Source organism: Cucurbita moschata, unplaced genomic scaffold, assembly GCF_002738365.1.
Source record: "Cucurbita moschata cultivar Rifu unplaced genomic scaffold, Cmos_1.0 Cmo_Scf00027, whole genome shotgun sequence".
NCBI lineage: Eukaryota > Viridiplantae > Streptophyta > Magnoliopsida > Cucurbitales > Cucurbitaceae > Cucurbita > Cucurbita moschata.
The window spans coordinates 2,727,184-2,750,486 of NW_019268543.1; the positions used below are offsets into that span (position 1 = coordinate 2,727,184).

The 23,303-nt window shown below is 36.2% G+C and overlaps 1 protein-coding gene across 2 annotated transcripts; it reads left to right on the forward strand.

The window, feature by feature from the left end:
• The first annotated feature begins 239 nt into the window (after positions 1-239).
• Positions 240-22,696, forward strand: LOC111462407 (protein SABRE-like). Of its 2 annotated transcripts, XR_002713727.1 has the most exons (24): positions 240-614; positions 1,817-1,928; positions 2,886-3,149; positions 3,367-3,632; positions 3,859-4,078; positions 5,815-5,985; positions 6,090-6,167; positions 6,612-6,860; positions 7,328-9,436; positions 10,605-12,441; positions 12,699-12,799; positions 14,063-14,416; positions 14,708-14,826; positions 15,350-15,599; positions 15,880-16,104; positions 16,775-16,914; positions 19,165-19,237; positions 20,156-20,257; positions 20,365-20,532; positions 20,768-21,091; positions 21,186-21,353; positions 21,657-22,035; positions 22,224-22,465; positions 22,496-22,696. XR_002713727.1 is itself a non-coding variant. In XM_023105955.1 (23 exons), the coding sequence occupies exons 1-23, from the start codon at positions 544-546 to the stop codon at positions 22,373-22,375; spliced, it is 7,932 nt and encodes a 2,643-aa protein (XP_022961723.1). In that variant the 5' UTR covers positions 240-543; the 3' UTR covers positions 22,376-22,696. The 2 variants fall into 2 exon arrangements, 1 of the variants encoding a protein (XP_022961723.1); XM_023105955.1 differs by having other exon boundaries at positions 22,224-22,696.
• Positions 22,697-23,303: the final 607 nt, after the last annotated feature.

Here is a 23,303-nt window from a genome sequence, read left to right on the forward strand (position 1 = left end):
TTCCCGCCGTGGAATCTCAACTTCCAAGCACGGCCGTTGACAAAATTGATCCAATCTCGCACCGTCCGGGTCGGATAAACGAGGACACGTTCGGCATTTTAAATTCTCTAACAGCGACAGCTCCTGCACGCTTTTCCATACACAACTCCGAGCACACGGACATATCATACTCTTACCCACATCTGATCCCACCCCCCCACCCCCTCCACGTATTTTTCGTCATAAAAGAAAATTACAAAATAGAGGAGAGAGAAAAACGCCAGCCGGCCATTTCTCTGATCGCCGAGCACTTTACGGATCGGATCTACGCCTCCAATGAATGCAAATCTTCCGATCTCTACGCTTTGAAGACAGTCTTGTTCGATCAGTCGTCTATTGACTGTTCTACGAATTTGGACTTCAATTCTAGGGTTTAATTGTGCCTGATACATACACTTTGATATGAAGTTATGTGTACTGACTGCTCTCTGCTTAATTCCTCGGAATTCGATTATCTGATACTCTCCCACGCATTTTCCGATACTGCGACTCTACCTATCAGCAATGGAAGCTTCACCTGTGAAGTTCCTCTTTGGATTCTTGCTCGTTTCGATTACACTATGGCTGTTTTTCATGTAAGTCCCTGAATTAATTACATTTCTGGTTCATTATATACCTATTTGACTGTGTAAGTCAATTTGGTTATCTTCGTAAGCTCAATGCCACTGCACTGGAGGGGTAATGGTTGCTTCAGTTATTTGTGTATTTGTGGAGAACGTTAGAGAACTGATCGTTAAATTTTCAAGTAGATTATTGTACTCTCACGACTTTTTCCCCTGGGTTGGGAAGAAGGGTAGGGAAGGTCATTGAGGCTTTGACTTATGTTTGAATCATTTAATCGACCATAAAATATGAGAGAAGATATGTCGTTTTTAGCTTGACATATGGTGAACTTAGAACTCCTGAACTTTGCAATACAAGATGAATTTGTTGAAGATTAAAAAATTCTTTCTAAACTGAAAATAAGGAAGCCCACTTCAAAGTCATCAAATAACACCATCCAGATCAGAATCTAAACTACATCAATCCAACCTAGACTACACGATGAGGAAGGCTCTAGTCTGAACCATGCTACTAAAAACAGTTCCAATCCAACTCTTGAATGAGCTTGATCCTCGAAAATGCTCGGATGAAAAAATCAATCGAAGTTTGTTCCTCCAACATGTGATGTTTATAAAAGCATATATGAGAAGTCATTTGGTCTCCTCAAGAAATGGTCTGATCTCTTATTTCTTTTTGAATAAGAAACAAAACATGATCAAAAAAGTTAAAACGAAGTACAAAGTGTCAAGTATATGAAGTGTAGACAAAGAAAGCAACAATAAAAGGGAGAAAAAAGTAGAAAACATCCTACAAAAAAGACTCCAGTTTGAACGTATATCAAAGTGTGAATAGTTGACACCATTTCAACACATCGAGCAATCTGTAGAATACTCTTTTGGTACATATGTTAGTGGAAGCTAGCTAGATTCAGAAACACAATTAGATAACGAAAGTAATTAAGTACGGCATTCAGAATAGTCGTGCTAATGAATTCTTGAGCGAGGAATATGGTTGTCTTTTGTTTATTGAAATCTATATTTATAGTGAAAATTCTGTTACTGATTTGTGGTTAAGATTTAATTGTTGCTATCTCACCAAGATCTTATAATTCCATTCCAATTTCCAATAGACATATCAACTTCCTTTCACACTGTATCAATATTGATTATCTTAATTGGGATTATAAGGGATTCTGATTCATCATATGTATAAAAATTCTTCTAATATTTTTCAGGTTTGCTTCTAGATTGGTGGCTTGGATTTTGAGCAGGGTTGTTGGAGCTTCAGTGGCATTTCGTGTTGGAGGGTGGAAATGTTTAAGAGATGTTGTGATCAAGTTTCGGAAGGTTTCGTTTATATTTGGAAAGTTGTTAAATTTCATTTAATATTTAATTATGTGATATTGTAAAGTCTAGATCGAAAACAAAATGCTCTTGAAAAGCTTCATGCCCTTTTGAGAATAGATTAGTATTAGTAACAGTCATTAGCCTTCCATTCTTTTGTGTAGCTTCGCGATGTGTGCATGGGTTAGGAAATTTGGGGAAGGGTTAATTGTCAAAGCTTCATTTTCATTTTGGTTTTTTAAAAAATATGGTTAATTTGGTCTTAATATATTTGAATTATTTAGTGCAGATGTTAAATTTAAAAGTGGGATTTTGGGAAGCTAATTTTTCCTAATGGTCTACAAATGATGTTTTGCTATCAGTTTTTATAGTTTAGGGGAGGTATCATCAATTTGATGAAGCTGTTGACAACCCAATCCAAAAAAAGGAAAAAAGGAAAGAAGAAAACCAGCTGTTACCTCATATGCCCCCTTTTGTTTTTATCCCTGTTAATGTAGCGTAGACTTCCTTGGCTATTTCGACCTCCCAGTTCATAACAAGCACACAAAAGTCTTCATCTAGACTGTCAACTTTAGTGGGGTATCCTAATATCAAAATCTTGCATTATATAAGGTTCCGAAGAACAATGGATTGGATGTTTGCTAAATTGGAAATTCTGAAATTCAGATGGATATCTTTTTGCTGGTGATTTTATTTTGGGATATGATATTTCACTACAATAGATGTGGCTTTGACTCCAGCTTCTTGATCACGTATTTTCAGTACATTTCTGTATACAGACTGATAGCTTTCCTAATCAAAGTTGACTAGTTTATCAGTTACTTCCTGTTGTTGACGTGCTTTCTCCTTTGCTGTTTTATGTACGTTGGGCTTTTGCTAGAAGAATGGATGTTATTCTGTTGTATTAGGAGGTCAATTCTCAGATGGGATTGTGAGATTTGTTTTGTTATCCATCTTCAGGGTGCTATTGAAACGATATCAGTTGGTGAAATTAAATTGAGTTTGCGCCAGTCCCTAGTAAAACTTGGCGTGGGGTTTATTTCTAGGGATCCGAAGCTACAGATATTGATATGTGACTTAGAAGTTACTATGAGGCCTTCAAGTAAAGGAAGACCAAAGTCGTCTAAGCCTCGGAAAACCCGCACTTCAGGCAGAGGAAAGTGGATGGTTGTAGCCAATATTGCTAGATATTTGTCAGTCTCAGTAACAGATTTGATTCTAAAGGTATGCAAACTTCTGAGACTGGTGTTTGCAATGTTATTTTCGATTTTTCAGTTGAAACCCACGATTCTGAAAGGTACTTATATATTTGGATTGATACGTTGTAGAACTGATTATTGTGCCATTTTGTCTTCTATTAATATTAGTTTTTGGTTAATTTGTTATTCTTATAGTTCTTTTTTCTTTTTTGTTTGTGCAATTGGATCTTGGGACATTGCAGACTCCCAAAGCTACCGTTGAAGTTAAGGATTTGAGCATTGATATATCAAAAAATGGTGGAACGAGACCGAATTTATTTGTCAAGTTACAAATCTTGCCTATATTTGTGCATATTGGTGAACCACGAGTTAGTTGTGAACAGACATCCAACTTAAGCAGTGGGGAATGTATATCAGCTGTCAATTCATCTTTTGCCACTATGGAGAAATCTTCTGCTCCTTTTAGTTGCGAAGAATTCTCTTTGTATAGTGAATTTGGTCATGACAGGTACTTTCTTTTGATTCTTGTTGTTCATTCTACCTTAAAAATATGGGCCTTTATCTTGTCAAATTGTAGTTTAATTATTTCATTAGCATGTGCCTGTTAAATTCTATGACGTTTTCCTATCTTTTGGTTTTTTCCTTTTCCAGTAATGTTCTCATTATCGTGATTTCTAAAGCAGTATATCTGGTAGAACGATTTCATTTTTATTTTGTTTTATTTTTTGACGTAGGGAAGCTGGTATAATTGTTAAGAACGTTGATGTCACCTGCGGGGAGGTCAATTTGAACTTGAATGAGGAGCTATTTTCAAAAAGCAAGAAGGGGACTGACTCTTCTTTTCCCTCTGATAAAACTGTGGAGTCAACTGCTGATTCTCTCCCTCCAGCGAAGCCACAGAAGAAGCAAGCACTTGCATCTCTTTCAAAGTATACCTCTGTTTTCCCAGAAAAGGTTGTATTCTGATTCTTTTTTATGTATTCTTGTCTTGTTTAAACCAGTAAGCATTTTAGTACTTGAGTGGTTTTCAGTCTGACTGCACTTTTCTATTTATTCTGCTTTCTTTTTAGAATATACGGTAGAGCCATAGAGCAGTTCACTAGATTTTACCTCGCTTATGTCTATATATATTTCAACAAACTTATGATTTGATTTTTATGGTAGGAAATTTTGTTGAGGAATGTAGGTCATGAGTTTTCTTTTTATTATTTATTTATTTATATAAAATTTGATAAAATGCTAGCATCCTTTTATGGGTGCTCTGTGACCATAGTTTTTGTATTACAGCTTTGTGCATATTAATGTCAATTCGAACTTCTTTTTTGCAATCCTTTAGCTGTTTGGGAATAGCTCATTCGTTGTTTTGTATGAGCTCCTCTTTTGACCAATACAAATTCTCTTGTTTCTGATTTAAAAAAACTGCAGGAATGTGGTAGAAAGGGTGACAAGAAACTTCTGATAAATTTGTGAAGTAGATGTATGGGAAGAATCCTTATAGGATCTTTTGATATATACGTTCTTTTAGTGAGAAACAATTGTATTCATAATTCTGACCCAACCAAGAGGCCAAGTAGAGTACAGAAGTACCCTCCAACGCTAAATTGAAAATGAACGAGCCATCACTCTTTAACATTCAAAGAAAGATCCTATTTCTCTCTCTTTAGATCTCCTAAAAGATAATTGGATCAGATTTTCAGAATGAGTTTAGGCATCTTCTTGGACAACCACAAGCTAGTTGGGCAAAATGGTAGAAGGCTTTGATATAGTGCTCTAGAACTATTGAAGAAAATCCCGGACCACTTTAATGTGGAAGCTACATGTTGTGATTAGGAGTTTGGATTTATGAGAAAATTTATCTTTTCATTTGTTTTCAGCCCTGGTTTTCTTTATTTGGAAACAGACTACAGCCATCCTTTCCTCTGGCCAATCATAATTTTATTCTGAATAGATGCATGGGTGGAGCACAACAGGGAGACCCATAGCATGCTCGTGTTTCCTTCTTTTAGCTCATACTTCAAGATATTTATATTCTCTCTCTCTCTCTCTCTCTCTCTCTCTCTCTCTCTCTAATCTGAATGATAGAAAATAAAATCAATTGATAACTGTAAATATTCGAACAGTCGATGAACATTTGCATGTGTTTATGAATAAGCTTGATTCTTTATGGTCATTTTGATAACTATTTGGTTTTTTAAAATTGTACTTGTTTTCTTCTCATAATTCTTGACAATGGTTTTCATTTATCTTAGACAAACACTTGAATTCATAGCCAAATTTCAAAAGCAAAAATAAGTTCTTAATTACTATCATTTTTTTTTTTTTTTTAAATTTTCAAAACTTGGCTTGGATTATGAAACACTCCCAAGAGGTAGATAACAAAACAAAGAAAACCATGGGTAAAAGTAGTGTTTGTAAGTTTCATTTTGAAAAGAAAAAATCAAAAGCCAAATAGTTATCAACAAGGTCTTATTTACTTATTTGTTCCAATTCAGAATTTGAGTTTTAATTTTTTTTAATTTTTTTTTAATTTTTAAATTTTATTTACATTTAGCCCACAGCTCACATAATTTAATTAGTGAGCTTGTGTCAGCTCTGTTTCACTTGTCTTTCTGTAAGTATTTTTCTGGTTGCATTTATCACAGCGTAGTGAATTATAATGTGAAACTAACAAACGAGTGTTTCTTTGATAGGTTTCCTTCAGTCTTCCCAAATTGAATGTTATGCTTGTGCATCGTGAGCATGAGCTTGTTGTTGAAAACAACATCATGGGCATTCAATTTAAGATAATCAAATCACGCTGCTTAGAGGATTTAGGAGAGACTGCACGTCTTGATCTTCAAATGGAGTTCAGTGAGATTCATGTATTGTTTAAACTTTTGTTGTTTCGGAAACTTGCAGCTCTTCGTTTTAAATATTTGTCATGTAGCTTGCTCAATCTTTGTGACCATTTTTCGTACGATCTCAGCTACTCAGAGAGGCTGGCACTTCATTTCTGGAGATACTGAAAGTCGATGTAGTTACCTTTGTTTATGTTCCAATACAAGTGAGTGTCCTCAATTACAATTTTAAGGTTGTTTATTTTCTTCACCTCGTTCATAATCATGTTTCTTCCTTGATGCTCATTCAGCTTTAACAAATGTTTGGTCTTTGTCTTGTCAAATTGTAGTTGAATCATTTTCTGTTAAATTATACAACATTTTCCTATCTGTCGTGGCTGCATCAGTTGAAATTTAAGATCATCTAATATAGCCCTCCTTTCTTGTAAAAGACGGTCAATGGTTGATCAAAGTTTTGACTTCCATAATGGCCATGATTGAAACATGATAAGTTATTTGATACAGAAATTCAGCCCATGATAACCACCACTGTTATGCTGCTCATAATGTATAGTAGCTAAGCAGCTAAATTTTAAATTGGTGACACCCATCATCAAGAGTCATTTTGATTGAACTTTATCCTTCTTTCCCATGATTCTTTTATGTTTCAGTCAGCATCACCTATTAGGGCCGAAGTGGACTTAAAGTTGGGAGGTACTCAGTGCAACATAATAATGAGTAGACTGAAGCCATGGTTGCGCTTCTATTCCTCCAGAAATAAGAAGATGGTTCTGAGGAAGGAAATGCCTTCTGAAAAGCTGCAATCCTCCGAGTCCAAAGCCATCATGTGGACATGTACGGTCTCAGCCCCTGAGATGACTATTGTGCTCTATAGTATAGATGGTTCACCGTTGTATCATGTAAGTAATGTGCTTGTATCTATTCTATTCCTTTTATCTTGGAATTACCAGAGAATCTATTGTGTGCTCTTAAATATTTTTTTTATAGTTGGAAGGTTGAGGTAATTATTCTGCAGGAATGACCGTTCTTTATAGGTTCATTTTGATTTGGAAGCAATTGCAGTTTCATTGTTGTCTGCAATCTTCTATCTCTATTTTTTTAAAATTAAAATAATCAGATAGACGCCCAAAAGTCAAATTGTCCCACTGGGTACTGGAAAATGAAAAATAATGCAAACAAGACCGCATCTCTTTCCATATCATCTTTCATTGAGGGTCATTAAATAGATGAATACGATCAATGCAATGCTACGTGGTACAAGTATTCTAGCTTGGTTAATGTGGCCGTGTTCATATTATATTATTTAATATATCATTAGTTAATTACTTAGAGCATGTGCCATGTTCATTTGTTCATGTTGTCGCAGGGCTGCTCACAATCTTCACACGTGTTTGCAAATAATATATCAAATATGGGAACTGCAGTACACATGGAGCTTGGTGAAATAAATTTGCACCTGGCCAATGAATACCAAGAATGCTTGAACGAAAGCCTTTTCGCTGTGGAGTCAAATTCAGGTTCTTTGATACACATAGCTAAGATAAGCTTGGACTGGGGAAAAAAGGACATTGAACCATCTGAAGAAGAGGGTCTTAGAAGCAAACTGGTTTTGTTTGTTGATGTGACTGGTATGGGTGTCTATTTTACGTTCCAGCGTATTGAAACACTTGTTTCAACTGCTATGATTTTGCAATCACTTTTAAAACAATTCTCTGGTTCTCGAAAGAAAACTGCACAAAACCGAGGGGACCGTTCAACTAAATCATCAGGGAAAGGGACCAAACTTCTGAAACTCAATCTTGAAAGATGTTCCATAACCTTTTGTGGGGATATGGGTTTAGAGAACACAATTGTTGCAGATCCTAAACGTGTCTACTATGGATCACAAGGTGGTCAAGTTGTTGTAAGTATCAATGCTGATGGCACACCTCGTTGTGCAAATGTGATGTCTACAGTGTCTGATGAATGCAAAAAGCTGAATTATTCCATAGCTCTCGATATTTTTCATCTCAGTTTTTGTTTGAACAAGGAGAAACAGTCCACACAGGTTGAAGTTGAGAGAGCTAGGTCAATATACCAGGAGCATTTGGAGGAACATGGGAAAGATACAAAACTGACATTTTTTGACATGCAAAATGCTAAGTTTGTACGGCGTTCTGGGGGTCTCAAAGAGATTTCTGTATGCTCCCTTTTTAGTGCTACCGATATTTCAGTTAGGTGGGAGCCTGATGTTCATCTATCACTTGTTGAACTCGGACTACAGCTGAAATTACTTGTGCATAACAAAAAGGTTCAGGGAGATAATTACATACATACTGAAGATGCTTCAAATGAAAGAGAATCTGAACAAAGGACAGAAACCATATCTGATTCAGGGCAGCTTGATAAACACAAGAAAAAGGAATCAATATTTGCTGTTGATGTGGAAATGTTGAGAGTTTATGCTCAGGCTGGAGATGGAGTTGATGTAGTTGTTCAGGTTCAATCGATTTTTTCTGAAAATGCACGTATAGGAGTACTTCTAGAAGGACTTTTACTTAGTTTCAATGGTTCTAGAGTATTCAAAAGTAGCAGAATGCAGATTTCACGTTTTCCTCGTGTGTCTACTAGTACATGTGATACGAAAGTGCCCGTTACCACTTGGGACTGGGTTATTCAAGGTTTAGACATACATGTTTGCATGCCATACCGGTTGCAGTTACGCGCCATTGATGATTCAGTTGAGGATATGCTGCGTGGTTTGAAGCTTATTACTGCTGCTAGAACATCTCTTTTTTTTCCAATGAAGAAAGAAAGCGCAAAAGCTAAAAAAGCTAGTTCAACCAAAGTTGGGAGTTTGAAGTTTTACATACGCAAGTTAACTGCTGATATTGAGGAGGAGCCATTGCAGGGATGGCTTGATGAACACTATCAGCTAATGAAAAATGAAGCTGCTGAATTGGCTGTTAGGCTAAAATTTCTTGACGATTTAATTTCTAAAGCAAACCACGTTCCAAAAACTGCTGAAACCGTTGAATCTACTCAAGACAGGAAGGCATACTATAATGGCATTGAAGTTGATCCCCAAAATCCATCAGATGTTCTCAGAATGCGAGAAGAAATATATAGACAGTCATTTCAATCTTATTATCGAGCCTGTCAGAATTTATCACCATCAGAAGGTTCAGGTGCCTGTAGTGGAGGGTTCCAGTCTGGTTTTAAACCTAGCACTGCTAGAACTTCTCTTATGTCCATTTCTGCTACTGATTTAGATGTTACCTTGACAAAAATTGATGGTGGAGATAGTGGAATGATAGACGTCCTAAAGAGGCTTGATCCTGTCTGTCTGCAAAAAAACATACCATTCTCGCGGCTTTATGGGAGAAATATACTTTTGATTGCAGGCTCTCTTGCAGTTCGGCTGAGAGATTACACATTTCCATTATTTTCTGCAACTTCTGGTAAATGTGAAGGTTGTCTCGTGTTGGCACAACAGGTAATTTGTGTAATGCCTTGCTCTTAGCCAATATACGCTCTTATGACCTGCGTACCACTGTTGTGACTTCTTCATTTGCTTTCTAAATGCACGTTTTTTTTTTTGGGGGGGGGGGGGGGGGGGGGGGAAAGAACGAAAGAAAAAGGCGTTCTGTAAAAGACGAAATCGTGGATCTGACTCTGGAAATTTTTGGTTTCTGTTTGAATCCTGTGAATGTGGAAAGGAATTTTGCCTAATTTTTGTTGTTGTTGATTCAGAAATTTGGTTTCACTGTTCATCAATTCAAACAAGATTTTCAAGAAATTTCGTGGAAGGATGCAGAGTTTCAGTGATTTTCGAGAAATTTCGTAGATCATGAACTGTAGTGATTTGGTGTTGGAATTTAGAGATCTGTAGAAATCAAAAATTGAAAAGAGAATGAAACTTACCTGAATCAGTTATTTCGCTTCGAATTGAATCCTCCTCTTCGATTGGATCCNAGATATGCCATAGTTGGAAGTTTGATAAGCGTAATTCCTTTAACTAATGTGTGCATAGTTCTTCCATCCTCAAAATATGGTATTTGGAAAAAATGAAAGTTTATTGTGGAGCAGGGACAAATATACCTATGCTAGGTTTTCTGACATATACCTTCGTCCCAGCTGCTGTTGCTTGTGCCCAGAGTGGGCAGACCAGTATGCTGGAGATGTGATTTTGAGATGCCCCTTTCCCTATGCTGTATTTTATCAATGTTTGAAAGTTTGGGAACCAAAACAGAACAAGGACCCTTTCCCGATGATGGATTCTATATAGGGAAATGAAAACCAGGGCTTTCTTGAATACTTGCAAGCAAAATAGTTTAACATAAAACTTATTCTTTTTTTAGATGGTCCTCTCCCTTTGAATGGTTGGTTAACATACTAGCACTTTTTATTATTTATTTTTTATGGCTATCCCAGAAATGGGAAAACTATGTACAATAAAAGGAACATGTCAATAGGGTATTCAGACTTTTAATTTTATCATGATTACTGAACCCCAAGAATCTCTGCCCTACATTTATCTACAGCTTATCTTTTCCAGTCACATGGCCTTGGAACATTCTACATGTAGCAGTCATATGCTCCTATCATCTAAAATTCATGTATTTGTTTCATGTGATTGTGACTATATTTCAATTTTCAACTAGGCTACGAGTTTTCAACCTCAAATACACCAAGATGTGTACGTTGGGAAATGGAGAAAGGTGCGGATGCTACGCTCTGCTAGTGGTACAACTCCTGCTATGAAGACATATTCAAACTTGCCCATACATTTTAAAAAAGTAGAGCTATCTTTTGGAGTGGGATATGAACCAGCTTTTGCTGATATCAGTTATGCTTTCACTGTGGCCTTGCGAAGGGCTAATCTTAGTGTTAGGAATCCCGGTCCACTTATTCAGCCTCCAAAAAAAGAGAAGAGCTTACCATGGTGGGATGATATGAGGTACTACATTCATGGAAATATCACTTTTTGCTTTTCTGAGACACGGTGGAATTTTCTTGCAACTACCGATCCTTATGAAAAGCTTGATAAACTTCAAATATTATCCGGTCAAATGGAGATCCAGCAGTCAGATGGTCGCGTCTTTGTTTCTGCTAAGGATTTTAAGATTGTAACCAGCAGTTTGGTGAGTATGGCTAATACTCGTGGTCTAAAACTTCCTCAAGGCATTTCTGCTGCATTACTGGAAGCACCAGTTTTCACCCTTGAAGTAAATATGGACTGGGAATGTGAGTCTGGAACACCATTGAACCATTATCTACATGCACTTCCCATTGAAGGAAAACCTCGTGAAAAAGTTTATGATCCATTTAGATCAACATCTCTCTCACTCCGGTGGAATTTTTCTCTTAGACCCCCTTTTCCTTTGGATGAGAAACAATTGTTTGATAATATTGACAAAACTACTGAGTGTTCTACAAGACTGAATTTTGGAGCTCATGATCTTGCTTGGATTGTTAAGTTCTGGAATTTGAATTACATACCCCCTCACAAACTCCGTACCTTCTCTAGATGGACCCGTTTTGGTGTGCCTAGGGCTGTAAGATCTGGTAATTTGGCAATGGACAAAGTAATGACTGAGTTTATGTTGAGAATTGATGCTACTACTCCTGAGATAAGACATGTGCCATTAGATGATGACGATCCAGCAAAAGGACTGACTTTTAGTATGGCGAAGCTGAAATATGAAATTGGTTACAGTCGGGGAAAGCAAAAATATACATTTGAATGCAAGCGGGATACCCTTGATCTCGTCTACCAAGGACTTGATCTTCATATGCCAAAGGCTTTTATAAATAAAGAAAAATGCAGCAGTGTTGCAAAAGCAGTTCAAATGACCAGAAAACATACGCAGTCTGCTTCCATGGATAAAGTCCCTGTGGAGAAAGGCAACAGTACGAGTAGTTCAACTGAAAAACATCGTGATGATGGATTCCTTTTGTTGTCTGAATATTTCACAATTAGGCGGCAGACGCCAAAGGCTGACCCTGCTAGGTTATTAGCTTGGCAAGAGGCTGGAAGAAGAAACCTTGAGATGACATATGTAAGGTCTGACTTTGAAAATGGGAGTGAGAGTGATGAGCATACACGAACTGATCCAAGTGATGATGATGGATACAGTGTGGTAGTAGCTGATAATTGCCAACGTATTTTTGTTCATGGACTCAAACTGTTATGGACAATTGAGAACAGAGATGCTGTTTGGTCTTTTGTTGGTGGTCTATCCAAGGCATTTCAACCTCCGAAACCTTCCCCTTCAAGACAATATGCTCAGAGGAAACTACTTGAGGAGAACGAGCCGCATGATAAAACTCTAGTGTGTGAAAATGGTGGGATCTCTAAGCCCCCTAACAATGATGGTACAGTTGCCTCTTCCACATCACAGCCAGAGACTTTGGAATTACAACCAGCTACCATGCCTTGCGTTAAAAGAGAGAACTTATCAAATGCAGATAAAAGGGAGAAATTATCTCCTGCACCTGGTACATCTTGAGCATTCATTTATAGCAGAAACAGTGGCTTTTGTTTATAGCAGAATAGTAGCATTATACTTCTTATAAAAAAGTTGATGGCATTATAGTTCTACCTTGATGATGAACCTTGCAGTGATTGAAGCATGTGTCTTGGATATGTGGGGTCATATTGGAAAAAAGTTGATTTGAGTTATTAGTTGACAAATTTCTTGTGGGCTAAGAGGCATCAGTTTTCTTTTCTTTTCTTTTCTTTTTTTTTTTTTCAGGAAAAAATGGGAAGTTAGATGACGAAGAGGATGAAGGGACTCGACTCTTCCAGGTGAATGTAGTGGAGCCACAATTCAATCTACACTCGGAAGAAGCTAATGTAAGATAAACAAGTACCTTTAGAGTCCTTAACTTTTTTATGAGCATTAAATTCACAACGGTTTCTACATCTTGCCTTTTCTATATATTTTATTGCGAGTAATTGTTGAATCATGCAACCAATATCCTGCTAAATAATATTGTTCTCGTTCCTTCCATTGATTAATGCTTTTTCTGTAGACAATTCTTGATAAAAGTTGTTTGATTATTTTTCTTTTGCATGTAATGCTCAAGTACAACTATATGGATATTATTCACCAGGAAGATATATATCTATAATAAGACTTTTTTTTTTTATGGGTGAAAGACGTGAGAGTGAAAAAGCCATTTAAGATCTTACTGTCCATTGTATGTTATATGGAAAAAGGATAAAGGTTGTAATTTAACCCTTGGAAAATGCATTCGAGCTTCGAAGTGCTGTACAATTAGAATCCAATGCATGTATTGGCCTTCCCTTCTTTTTATATTTCTCTGTGCTCTTTTATCGTCATCACTCCATTACCAGAATGAAAAGTTCTGGAAAACTAGTTTATGTACAACATGAGAACGTTCCACAAACTGCTTTACTCACACTTGTTTTTAGGTAGCGGTCAATCATATTATCGTATATTATCTGAAACAGAATGGAATATTTTTTGTAGGGGAAGGGATTTATTGTCCCTTGACCCGTTATGCTGTTCTTTTTTGATCTTTTGGAATGAAACGTTTTCTGTTGCTTATAAAAAAAAATATAATAGAATTTTTAATCCTTTTATTCCTTTGGCTAAATAGTTTGAACGTGTGAAATAAGAAGTTTTTCTTGTGTTAAATCACCCCTTCACCCAAAAGCTTAAGTTGATGGATAATAGTAAATTTAATCTTTTACCAATATTTTACTTCCCTTCACTTGTGAGCTTAGAAATTTGTTAAAGGCTTAACAAGTGAAAATCAATATTATTGGAGAGGAAATAACATGACATGGGTTTGAACATAGGATCCCCTACCCTTAAATCACCATTTCACCCAAAAACTCGAGCAGATTGGAAGCAGAACTTTTCTTTTTAATCCATGTTTAACATCTTACAATTCTCTCTCATTTCCTCTGGATTGAATTTCAGGTTTTATTTGGATTGTATTTAAATGGGGATGTCTTCTCCCCTTTTCTTTATTTAATCATATCAATGAAATATACTTCCCTATATTTAAAAAAATAACGATATAGTTGCTTCCGTCAAATGCAAAGATGTTTTAGTGATGGTCCATATTGTTTCTATTGTTGAAACAGGGTAGGTTTTTGCTTGCTGCTGCTAGTGGGCGTGTTTTAGCGCGATCATTCCATTCAGTCCTCCAAGTGGGCCATGACATGATAGAGCAGGCTCTTGGTACTGGGAATGTGCAGATTACAGAGTGTGAACCTCAAATGACATGGAAACGGATGGAGTTGTCGGTGATGTTAGAGCATGTTCAGGCTCATGTTGCACCAACTGATGTTGATCCAGGGGCTGGATTGCAGTGGCTCCCAAAAATTCTAAGTTCTCCTAAAGTAAAGCGAACTGGAGCTTTGCTTGAAAGAGTGTTTATGCCCTGTGACATGTACTTCCGATACACAAGGCACAAGGGTGGCACTCCAGAGTTAAAGGTTTGTTGTTTCTCTTGCATTACCTTAGTTATCTTTTTAATAGCATCTCCACGCATGATGAGTAACATACAGTTTCTACATGTAGAAGAGCATTCTTTACCGTGGCTACATCTTTATCATGGAATTATGCTGCATAAGTTTGTTAGATGTGCATTTAATTTTTGTCGATACTATTTCGTTACAAGGGAAACTGAACTTTTCATTGGTATTTGGAAAGTTACAATATAAGGTAGAAATATACGGTAAAACTTTAAACAAACCTTTATGTGTTTTTGAATGATCTTGTTGTAGGTGAAGCCGTTAAAAGAGCTCACTTTCACTTCTGAAAATATAACAGCAACAATGACTTCTCGTCAGTTTCAAGTTATGCTTGACGTGTTAACAAACCTTCTCTTTGCACGTCTTCCCAAGTATGTGGATGAATTTCTGTCTATTGCTATCTGTATTTTTCGGGAATCATAATGTTATAATTACATGCTGCTGTTTTTTGCTAGAATTACGTAGATTTTTTTTTCATTACCTGATGCAACCATTTGAACTTTTGTATAAATCTTTCCAATATTTATTTCATTTTTTTCTATGTAATACATTTTTATTAATTCAAAAGTTGAGTCGAGGATTTGGCAAGGTACAATGCTGCTTACAGCAATAAGGCTATTACTTTTGTTGCATTCTTCATCTAGCATTCTGAGTTGATACCGTCTTTTTTTTTCTTTGAAGTCTCTGTTTTATTATTAAAATTATTGGTAAACAGGGCATGCTAGAATTTTGGACTATCTTATTAGTTTTTTCCCCCGTTATTATACGTGAGTTACATGAACTGCGAAGATCTTAAAATACCAACAGTACATGATATATAAATATATTTTTTATTTGATTAATTTGCTTGTACATGCATAAGTAGGAGTTAGTAATTAATGCATGTAATTTCAGGCCTCGAAATAGTAGTCTTTCATTTCCTTCGGAAGATGGTGAAGATGTTGAAGAGGAAGCAGATGAGGTCGTCCCTGATGGTGTTGAGGAGGTAGAACTGGCAAAAATCAACCTTGAAAGGAAAGAACGGGAAAGGAGGTTGCTTGTTAATGATATTAGAAAACTCTCTCTCTCTTGTGACGGTGGTAGTGACCTAAATCCAGAAAAAGATGGTGAGATGTGGATGATTTCTGGTGGAAAGACCTTGTTGGTGAGCAAAATTTTGGACTGTTCTTGTTTTTTCATTTTATGACTAAACGTGGATTGTGATTTTGGTCATTTTAGCATATGCTGTCTCTCTAAAACACGATTTTCATGTAGTTACAATCTACATCCTTGGACATTTTTTAGGTGGTAGTGGTAGCCTAGTCGGAGACTTCTTGCTTATATGATATTCCCCGCAAACATTTACGTTGATAGTGCATGACCATACTTTTCTTATGTCTTACCATTTAGCTCGATAGATATATAATCAAAGTGCATCCTTCCAGGTGCAAGCATTAAAGAGAGAGCTTGTGAATGCTCAGAAGTCTAGGAAGATGGCATCTGCATCGTTGAGGATGGCTCTTCAGAAAGCTGCTCAGATACGATTGATGGAGAAGGAGAAGAACAAAAGTCCTTCGTATGCTATGCGGATTTCTTTGAAAATTGATAAAGTAGTTTGGAGCATGCTTGTTGATGGTAAATCTTTTGCAGAAGCTGAATTAAATGACATGGTGAGAGTCTAAAATGCCCTTCATTTCTAAGTTCCTATATATATATATATCATAATAATAAAATCAAATAAGTATTTAAAAATAGAAACCAGTAGGAAGAACGGAGAATTCAAAAATGCTCTTTTATATAGACGTTCTTTCAGCAAGCTTCTATCTTAAAATCCTATTATCAAGAATTCTTGTTAGTTACAACTGGGCTAGTTGGTGCGGTGGGATATCTCATCTCCTTTTCGTACGCCCCTCTTTAATAAAACATTTTCACGTTTCTAGAATAATAATAATAATAATAATAATAATAATAATAATAATAATAATGATAATAATAAATAAAGTTATAACTGGGCTAGTTTAGAACTGAGCTAGTTTAGTAATTGTCTCTAGGTTTAGGTGTTTCATGCTATCCTTTTAGACAAGAAATATCACGGTTGTTTGACTGTTAAAATTTTTACAAACTAACCAGGGTAAAAGGATTGATGAAATCTGAGCCGTAAAAGTTAATAAGATGTATTTTTAGATTGCAGTGAATTCGCTCTAGAACAGGATTTATGTAAAATAATGTTTATCATTATAGCTATTTTTTGGACACTATTCATTACTTTTGTTATAATTCTTCAATTATGGTGATAGTCAATTACTGTAGTTAATACATGGTTAACATCTGTTACTACAGTTCTATGATTTTGACCGTGATTACAAAGATGTTGGCATTGCTCAGTTTACTACAAAATATTTTGTTCTGCGAAATTGCTTGCCCAATGCCAAGTCTGACATGCTTCTGTCGGCATGGAATCCTCCACCAGAATGGGGAAAGTACGTTCTTTTTCATCTCTTTTTTCTGTTTCTCCTGCATCTTGGTGAAAGTCTTAAGTCTGTCTAGGGTTACATCCCTATCCCGTGTATTTGGTTTTTGTTGGATCACATGCTAATTGCCTTCTGAAGTTCTCATATAATCCATCCTTTTGGGTGATTCAAGATCATCATTTTCAACCTCACAAAATTTGTGAAATGGTAAAGTGTGCCCGCAATGATGTAGTTGGATTAGTAGTTAATCTTGGATAATTCCGTGGTTAATCCTTTTTAGTTTCTTTGTAGATTTTATTTCTCCTTCTCAATCTCCTATTTGGATTTTAGTTCCTAGTTTGCTTTTAATCATCTATAAAATAGAGAATTCATCTTTTCATTATAGTAAAGATACTTGATTTGATTCTTGGAGAAAACTCTCCCTAGTCACTCTAAGATTACATCAACTTGGTCATTCAAGATTAACCACTAATCCTGCTGCATTACTCAAGGGTTGGTCCTGTTGGCTAAATCATGCAGTTTTTTGAGTAACACCTAAGCAGAGATTGTGTGTTCGAATCTTCAAAGGGAGTTCTCAAAAAGAAAAAACCTTGATGGATAGCTTTGGGACAGGTGCAGGTGCCTCAAAGTTAAAGGGGTTGGGGCCCTCAATACCAAGTTTTCCAAAAAAAAAGATCAAACTGTTTTTTTTATTTATTTTTAGAAGTTATCGAAAAAAAAAAAAGATAAATATTCATATCCGTCCTTCATTGGTCAAACCACTCCTTAAATTTTCAACCAAACACAGATCAATTATTGAGAAAGCATTTTTACATTTATAAGCCCTCATAATGAACACACACTAAGAATTTGTTGCCCACTTTGGCATCCATGAGTAGTTTAGGGCATATCTATTAATGTTTATATTTCTTGTTTTTTGTTTCTCGTTTCATGTTTCTTGTTTCTTTGTTCTCTAATGAAACTATGTTTGTTAACTATTACTTATTTCTTTTTCTTTCTTTTTATTGAAGAAGTTATTATTATATTTTTTTTATATATATATTTATTGTGCATTTTAGAAGAAAAAAAATGATAAAATAATACTTCCATTTTTGTTTTGAAAAAAAACTCAAAATAGAAACAAGAATCCAACCACTTATTGGATCAATTAAGGCTGGCCTTTTTAATGGCTCTTCATCTTTTTGGATCAATTAAGGCTAGCCTTTTGAATCTCTCGAAGAATCCAACCAACTATTTGGGCTTCCTCAGATTCCTATAGAGCAAGTTGTCTTCTTCATCATTCTTATCGATATGGTTAGAAGTTACTACACTGACAGTTTGTTTTGAAAGAAATCAAAGGATTTTCAACAAGATTCATATTTGATTAGATCAGTTCGTTTAGGCTCGTTTGAAGGCTTCTTCTTTGCATGCTCTCGCCAACCTCTTTGTTGGATATTCTATCCAAGATTTATGTCTCATTTGGCATGCTTTTATTTTTCTATTCTTTTCATTTTCTTATTATTCACTCATTTTCTCATTAGTCATTTCATCAGTTTTGTTTCTTGTTGAGAAAAAAAAAAAACTTGATTTTCTTGTTTCAATATGTATTTACGATTTTAGAAATATTTTTTGAAAAATGAGAAACAAGAAGCATGAATAGTTATCAAACGCTTCTATTTCTCAAAAACTGAAAACAAACTAAAAAAAAATAATAATAAAGAATGTTATCTTATGGCCTTTAGTGACCAAATTAAGATGGTTGTCTTAGCAGTTAAACGGCTAATGTTTGGACACAGGGCAGCCATGATAAACTGTTTATAGAAAAAACCCACACAAACACAAAAAGAAATTATCTACGTATCAAATATTTTAAATATCTTGCCTTTTTTATTTTCTTCATATACGTTCTTTCTGAGATTTTTTTTCTTTTAATCATTGCTTGGCCAGATGTATTACAGGTTCTCTCCTTATCAAAACTTAATTTTTAAATTATCGTGGGTGATCTTTTTTAATCATTGCTTGATCAGATGCATTGCATTTTTTATTTTAAGGCCTTCAACAGATTCACGCCATTATGGGTATTGATTCTCTCTGGTTGTGCATAAGGCTGATGCACTTGCTTGAAGAAAGTCTAAATGCAAGAGTGGTATTGTCAGATATTCGAAAGTGGCATAATGCCCCCTTAGAAAATGGGCTTCCTGTTTTTTCTTGTGAAATTTGGGTATCACTTGCTTCATATGATTTTTCAGAAAGTTACAGAATCTCCTTTAATGGCTGCAGATTAGTCATGCTTCGAGTGGATGCAAAACAGGGAGCTCCAAGGGATGGAAATTCGCTCCTTGAAATGTTCCAGGTAATTGAAGTGCCCTCGTTTTCTCCAATTTTTTTAGTATAGGCATTTGTGTTATTTAGTATTAAATTGATTTAGTGTGCATTTCTTCTATAGGAAACAGTAGTTCGAGAACCAAAAATTCTTTAACTATTAACTGCTTAAGAAATATTTGATTTAATGGCATCATCAATTTAAATGTTTTGTTTTTCTAACTAAAAGGACTCTTTGAACTTGTGTCCAATACCTTAACATGGATGAACAAAAAAGAAGAAAGGGTTTTCTTTTTTTTTCCTTTTTTTTTTCTTTTGCAAATTCGGCTTTGAAAACAAGTTATCAGACAGGAGTTCGAGGTTATGTTCCATTAGCTTTGTAGAAGAACGTATAATAAACGATGGTTGCATAGAGGGTGTGCATAGGCTGCAGCAATTCATTCTCTTTTATCTATTTACATTTTTTCTCCTCTTACAGTGAACAGTTCGTTGCATATTTTACAGCCTAGTTTTATCTTTATCTTCAATTCTCCCTCAAAAAGGGCTTGTTGACATTAATTAAGAAATATAAAAGTGCACCTTGAAAATGAGCAAGTCCTGCAAGGGAATTGTCACACTGAAAAATCCCGAGCAGCGGATGATTACTTTCTTTTCCCGAGAAAAATATACATAAAATACATGACATAAGTTATGCAACTTAAGAGGGATTATGTTGTGTCCTTGGGAGAGAGAAAGAATCCATCGGTTACACACTTTTACATCGAATGGGTACTTGAGTTTATCTGGTTTAAGTGGTTGCATGGATAAGACTTTTACAGTTAAAAATATTATTGTAGTATTTCTGTTTACCAATTTCAAGAATCGGAATTATCTTGATCACTATAATTTTTTAATTTAGTTCTTAGTACATGATTGTTTGCTTAATGTGTTGTTCTTTACTCTTATATAGGTTGATATTTACCCCCTCAAAATTCACTTGACTGAGACAATGTATCGGATGATGTGGGAGTACCTTTTTCCAGAAGAAGAACAAGATTCACAGAGACGGCAGGTGAGCTGAAAGCCATGTTTCTTAGGCGCTGACTCCTCAGGGGAAGGCAACTTTCTACTTTAGCTTCCCCCAAGTAGAATTTACGAGTGGCTCACGTTTTGCTACAGGAAGCTTGGAAGATTTCTACGGCTGCAGGTTCAAGGCGTGTGAGGAAAGGTTCTTCAGTAAATGAAGTATCTGCATCTAATACTCAGCCAACAAAAGAGTCAGAAATGTTTTCCAAATTAGGTTTCTCCCTCGGTGGTCAAGGATCTGTCAATGCAGATTCTGCTCAGGTGAGTTTTTTAAGCTTACTTGTGGCTCATTGAGCCAGTTTTCTTTTCTGATAATTGTTAATAATGGGGGGGAGGAAAGATTGGATTATTTCTTTTCATTTATAAAAAAGGGAACTGCTGGAGTTGTGATCTTTGGTTTCCCCTGTTGAGATCGCTGGGATTGATAAAACTTGAGTTGTATTCCTTCTTTGGATCGTGCTCCTTCCTTCTTGAAGTCTCTGATACTTCCATGCAGGCATCGAAGACACAAAACCTTAAATCTAATGCTGGCAGCAGTTCAGGCCCCGAGTTAAGAAGAACATCTTCTTTCGATAGGTCATGGGAAGAGACTGTGGCCGAATCCATTGCTACTGAACTTGTCTTGCAGAGCATTACCACAAATGGATCACTGGGCTCTGTTGAGCAACCAGATGAATCAGGTAGTAATAAATTGAAAGATCCCAAAGCGATCAAAGCAGGTCGCTCATCCCATGAAGAGAAAAAAGGGATAAAGGCCCAGGATGAGAAAAGATCTAGACCTCGAAAGATGATGGAGTTCCACAATATCAAGATAAGCCAGGTTAGCTCAGTCTGTAAAGTTTGTTGTTGAATTAATTGTTGAAACAATATTTGGTAGATTCCTTTGTAAATCACTCAACGAAACTTTGAAACAGGTTGAGTTGTTGGTTACTTACGAAGGATCAAGATTTGTCGTCAATGATCTAAAGTTGCTGATGGATACATTTCATCGTGTTGAGTTCACTGGGACTTGGCGTAGGCTATTTTCTCGAGTTAAAAAGCATATCATCTGGGGAGTTCTGAAGTCTGTTACAGGAATGCAGGTGAACTTTTAGATCTAGTCTTCCGCATTATAACACTAGTATCGCACTTTTTTTATATTCCAGTAACAACCACGTCTCGAGTTCCCTCCAAACATTATAGTTCTCTTTCGTTTCCTTCACCTTCGAATTCATCTGCTTGCAAGTCACCAATGCATTGCTTGGTTATATGACGAACACTCAAACAACTAAGCTTTTAGAGAGAAAGTAAAGTTGATTGTAGTATGTTTTTGCATTTAACTGGGTTGAATTCGAATTTGTGGATTACTAGGCCATTAGTTACAATCTTAGACACCACTCATGCAGGGTAAGAAGTTCAAAGACAAAGCACACAGTCAAAAGGAAAACAGCAATACGGTTGTTCCTGACAGCGACTTTAATTTAAGTGACAATGAAGGGGGTCTGGCAGGGAAATCTGATCAACATCCAATAACCTGGCTTAAGCGGCCAAGTGATGGGGCAGGTGAGGGATTTGTTACTTCCATCAGAGGTCTCTTCAACAATCAGCGTCGAAAGGCGAAAGCATTCGTCTTGCGCACAATGAGGGGCGAAGCTGACAATGATTTCCAAGGTGACTGGAGTGACACTGATGCTGAATTCTCACCTTTTGCCCGGCCACTCACTATAACAAAAGCAAAAAGGCTTATTCGGCGGCATACTAAAAAGTTCCGTGGTAGACAGAAAGGTATCTCGACTTCTGAGCTATTTCTCTCTATCAAGTGTCAATAAGTATATATACTCACTCGAGTAACAGGTCGAGCCAACAGCACGGAGGATTATAGAACTTGTCTCTCGATATGACCCTTCTGAATAATTAGATAACAAATCATTTCACATAGTATTTACTCTGAAACTGAAAATATAATGTAACAGGTTCGACTTCTCAACAAAGGGAGTCCCTTCCCTCGTCCCCAAGGGAAGCCACTCCATATGAAAGTGACAGTTCTAGTGGGTCGTCACCATTTGAAGATTTTCTTGAACAAGAACATCTGGAGCAAATGAAAGAGGATCATTTGGAACCTTGATGGCCTGATAAGACTTGACAGAGAATGCGGATGAGACTGCTGCATATCCACTACTTTGACTTACCAAAATGGACGTAAAATTCCAAAATACTTTCGGTTGAAGCCCCCTTCGAAACATGGCCAAGACAATAAGAGCAAGGCCATCCAAAACGGCCCTTGAAGAATGAAGCCCCACCCCAAATTTCTCTTTTGTTTATAGGTTTGAGTCACGAGCTCATAAATTTGTGAGCAACTGGAAATCCAATTTTGTCCGTACATATATTGGTTATGGCATATAATAACAATGATATATCCCAAGTTCCCAACCCAATTTCATTTCCACTCTCCAGTTATCTTGAATTTCTGGTTTACTGACGTGATATTTTATACAGATGCCTTAAATGCATTAAAATTTCTTTCAGTACACATCTTTTGTGCTCGATGTAAAATAAATGTCTATAAATTTTCGTCCGACCTACTTTCATTGAGGGTTTATAAATGTTCATTCATGTGCTACATGCTTAACGACGACCCCATGTTATCATCATCCATCTTTAGGAGAAGAGCTTTGAAATCCAATCCATACTCTTATCGAGGGAAAAAACTATTTATTCCACCATCAACAATGCAGCATAACTCAATTAGTTCAATCATATATCTTCAATTAGGAGATTAAAAGTTGATATTCTTCGCAATGTTGTCTACAAGTTGCACTGATATGCAATAGAGTGGCACAGTTATACATCGTGAAATGTAAAAATCAAGACCTCGTCCCTAATTGTCGAACATGAAAAAACAAGTTCATTTGATACAACTGTGAGTGAATTTCGAACTTGAATTTTCAATTTTATCAATTTAACCCATGAATTTGAACAAGGTTTGCAACCAATATTTCCTCAACAAAATCTAGCAATAGTTTACATCCAACCAAAATTGACAAAATTCAACC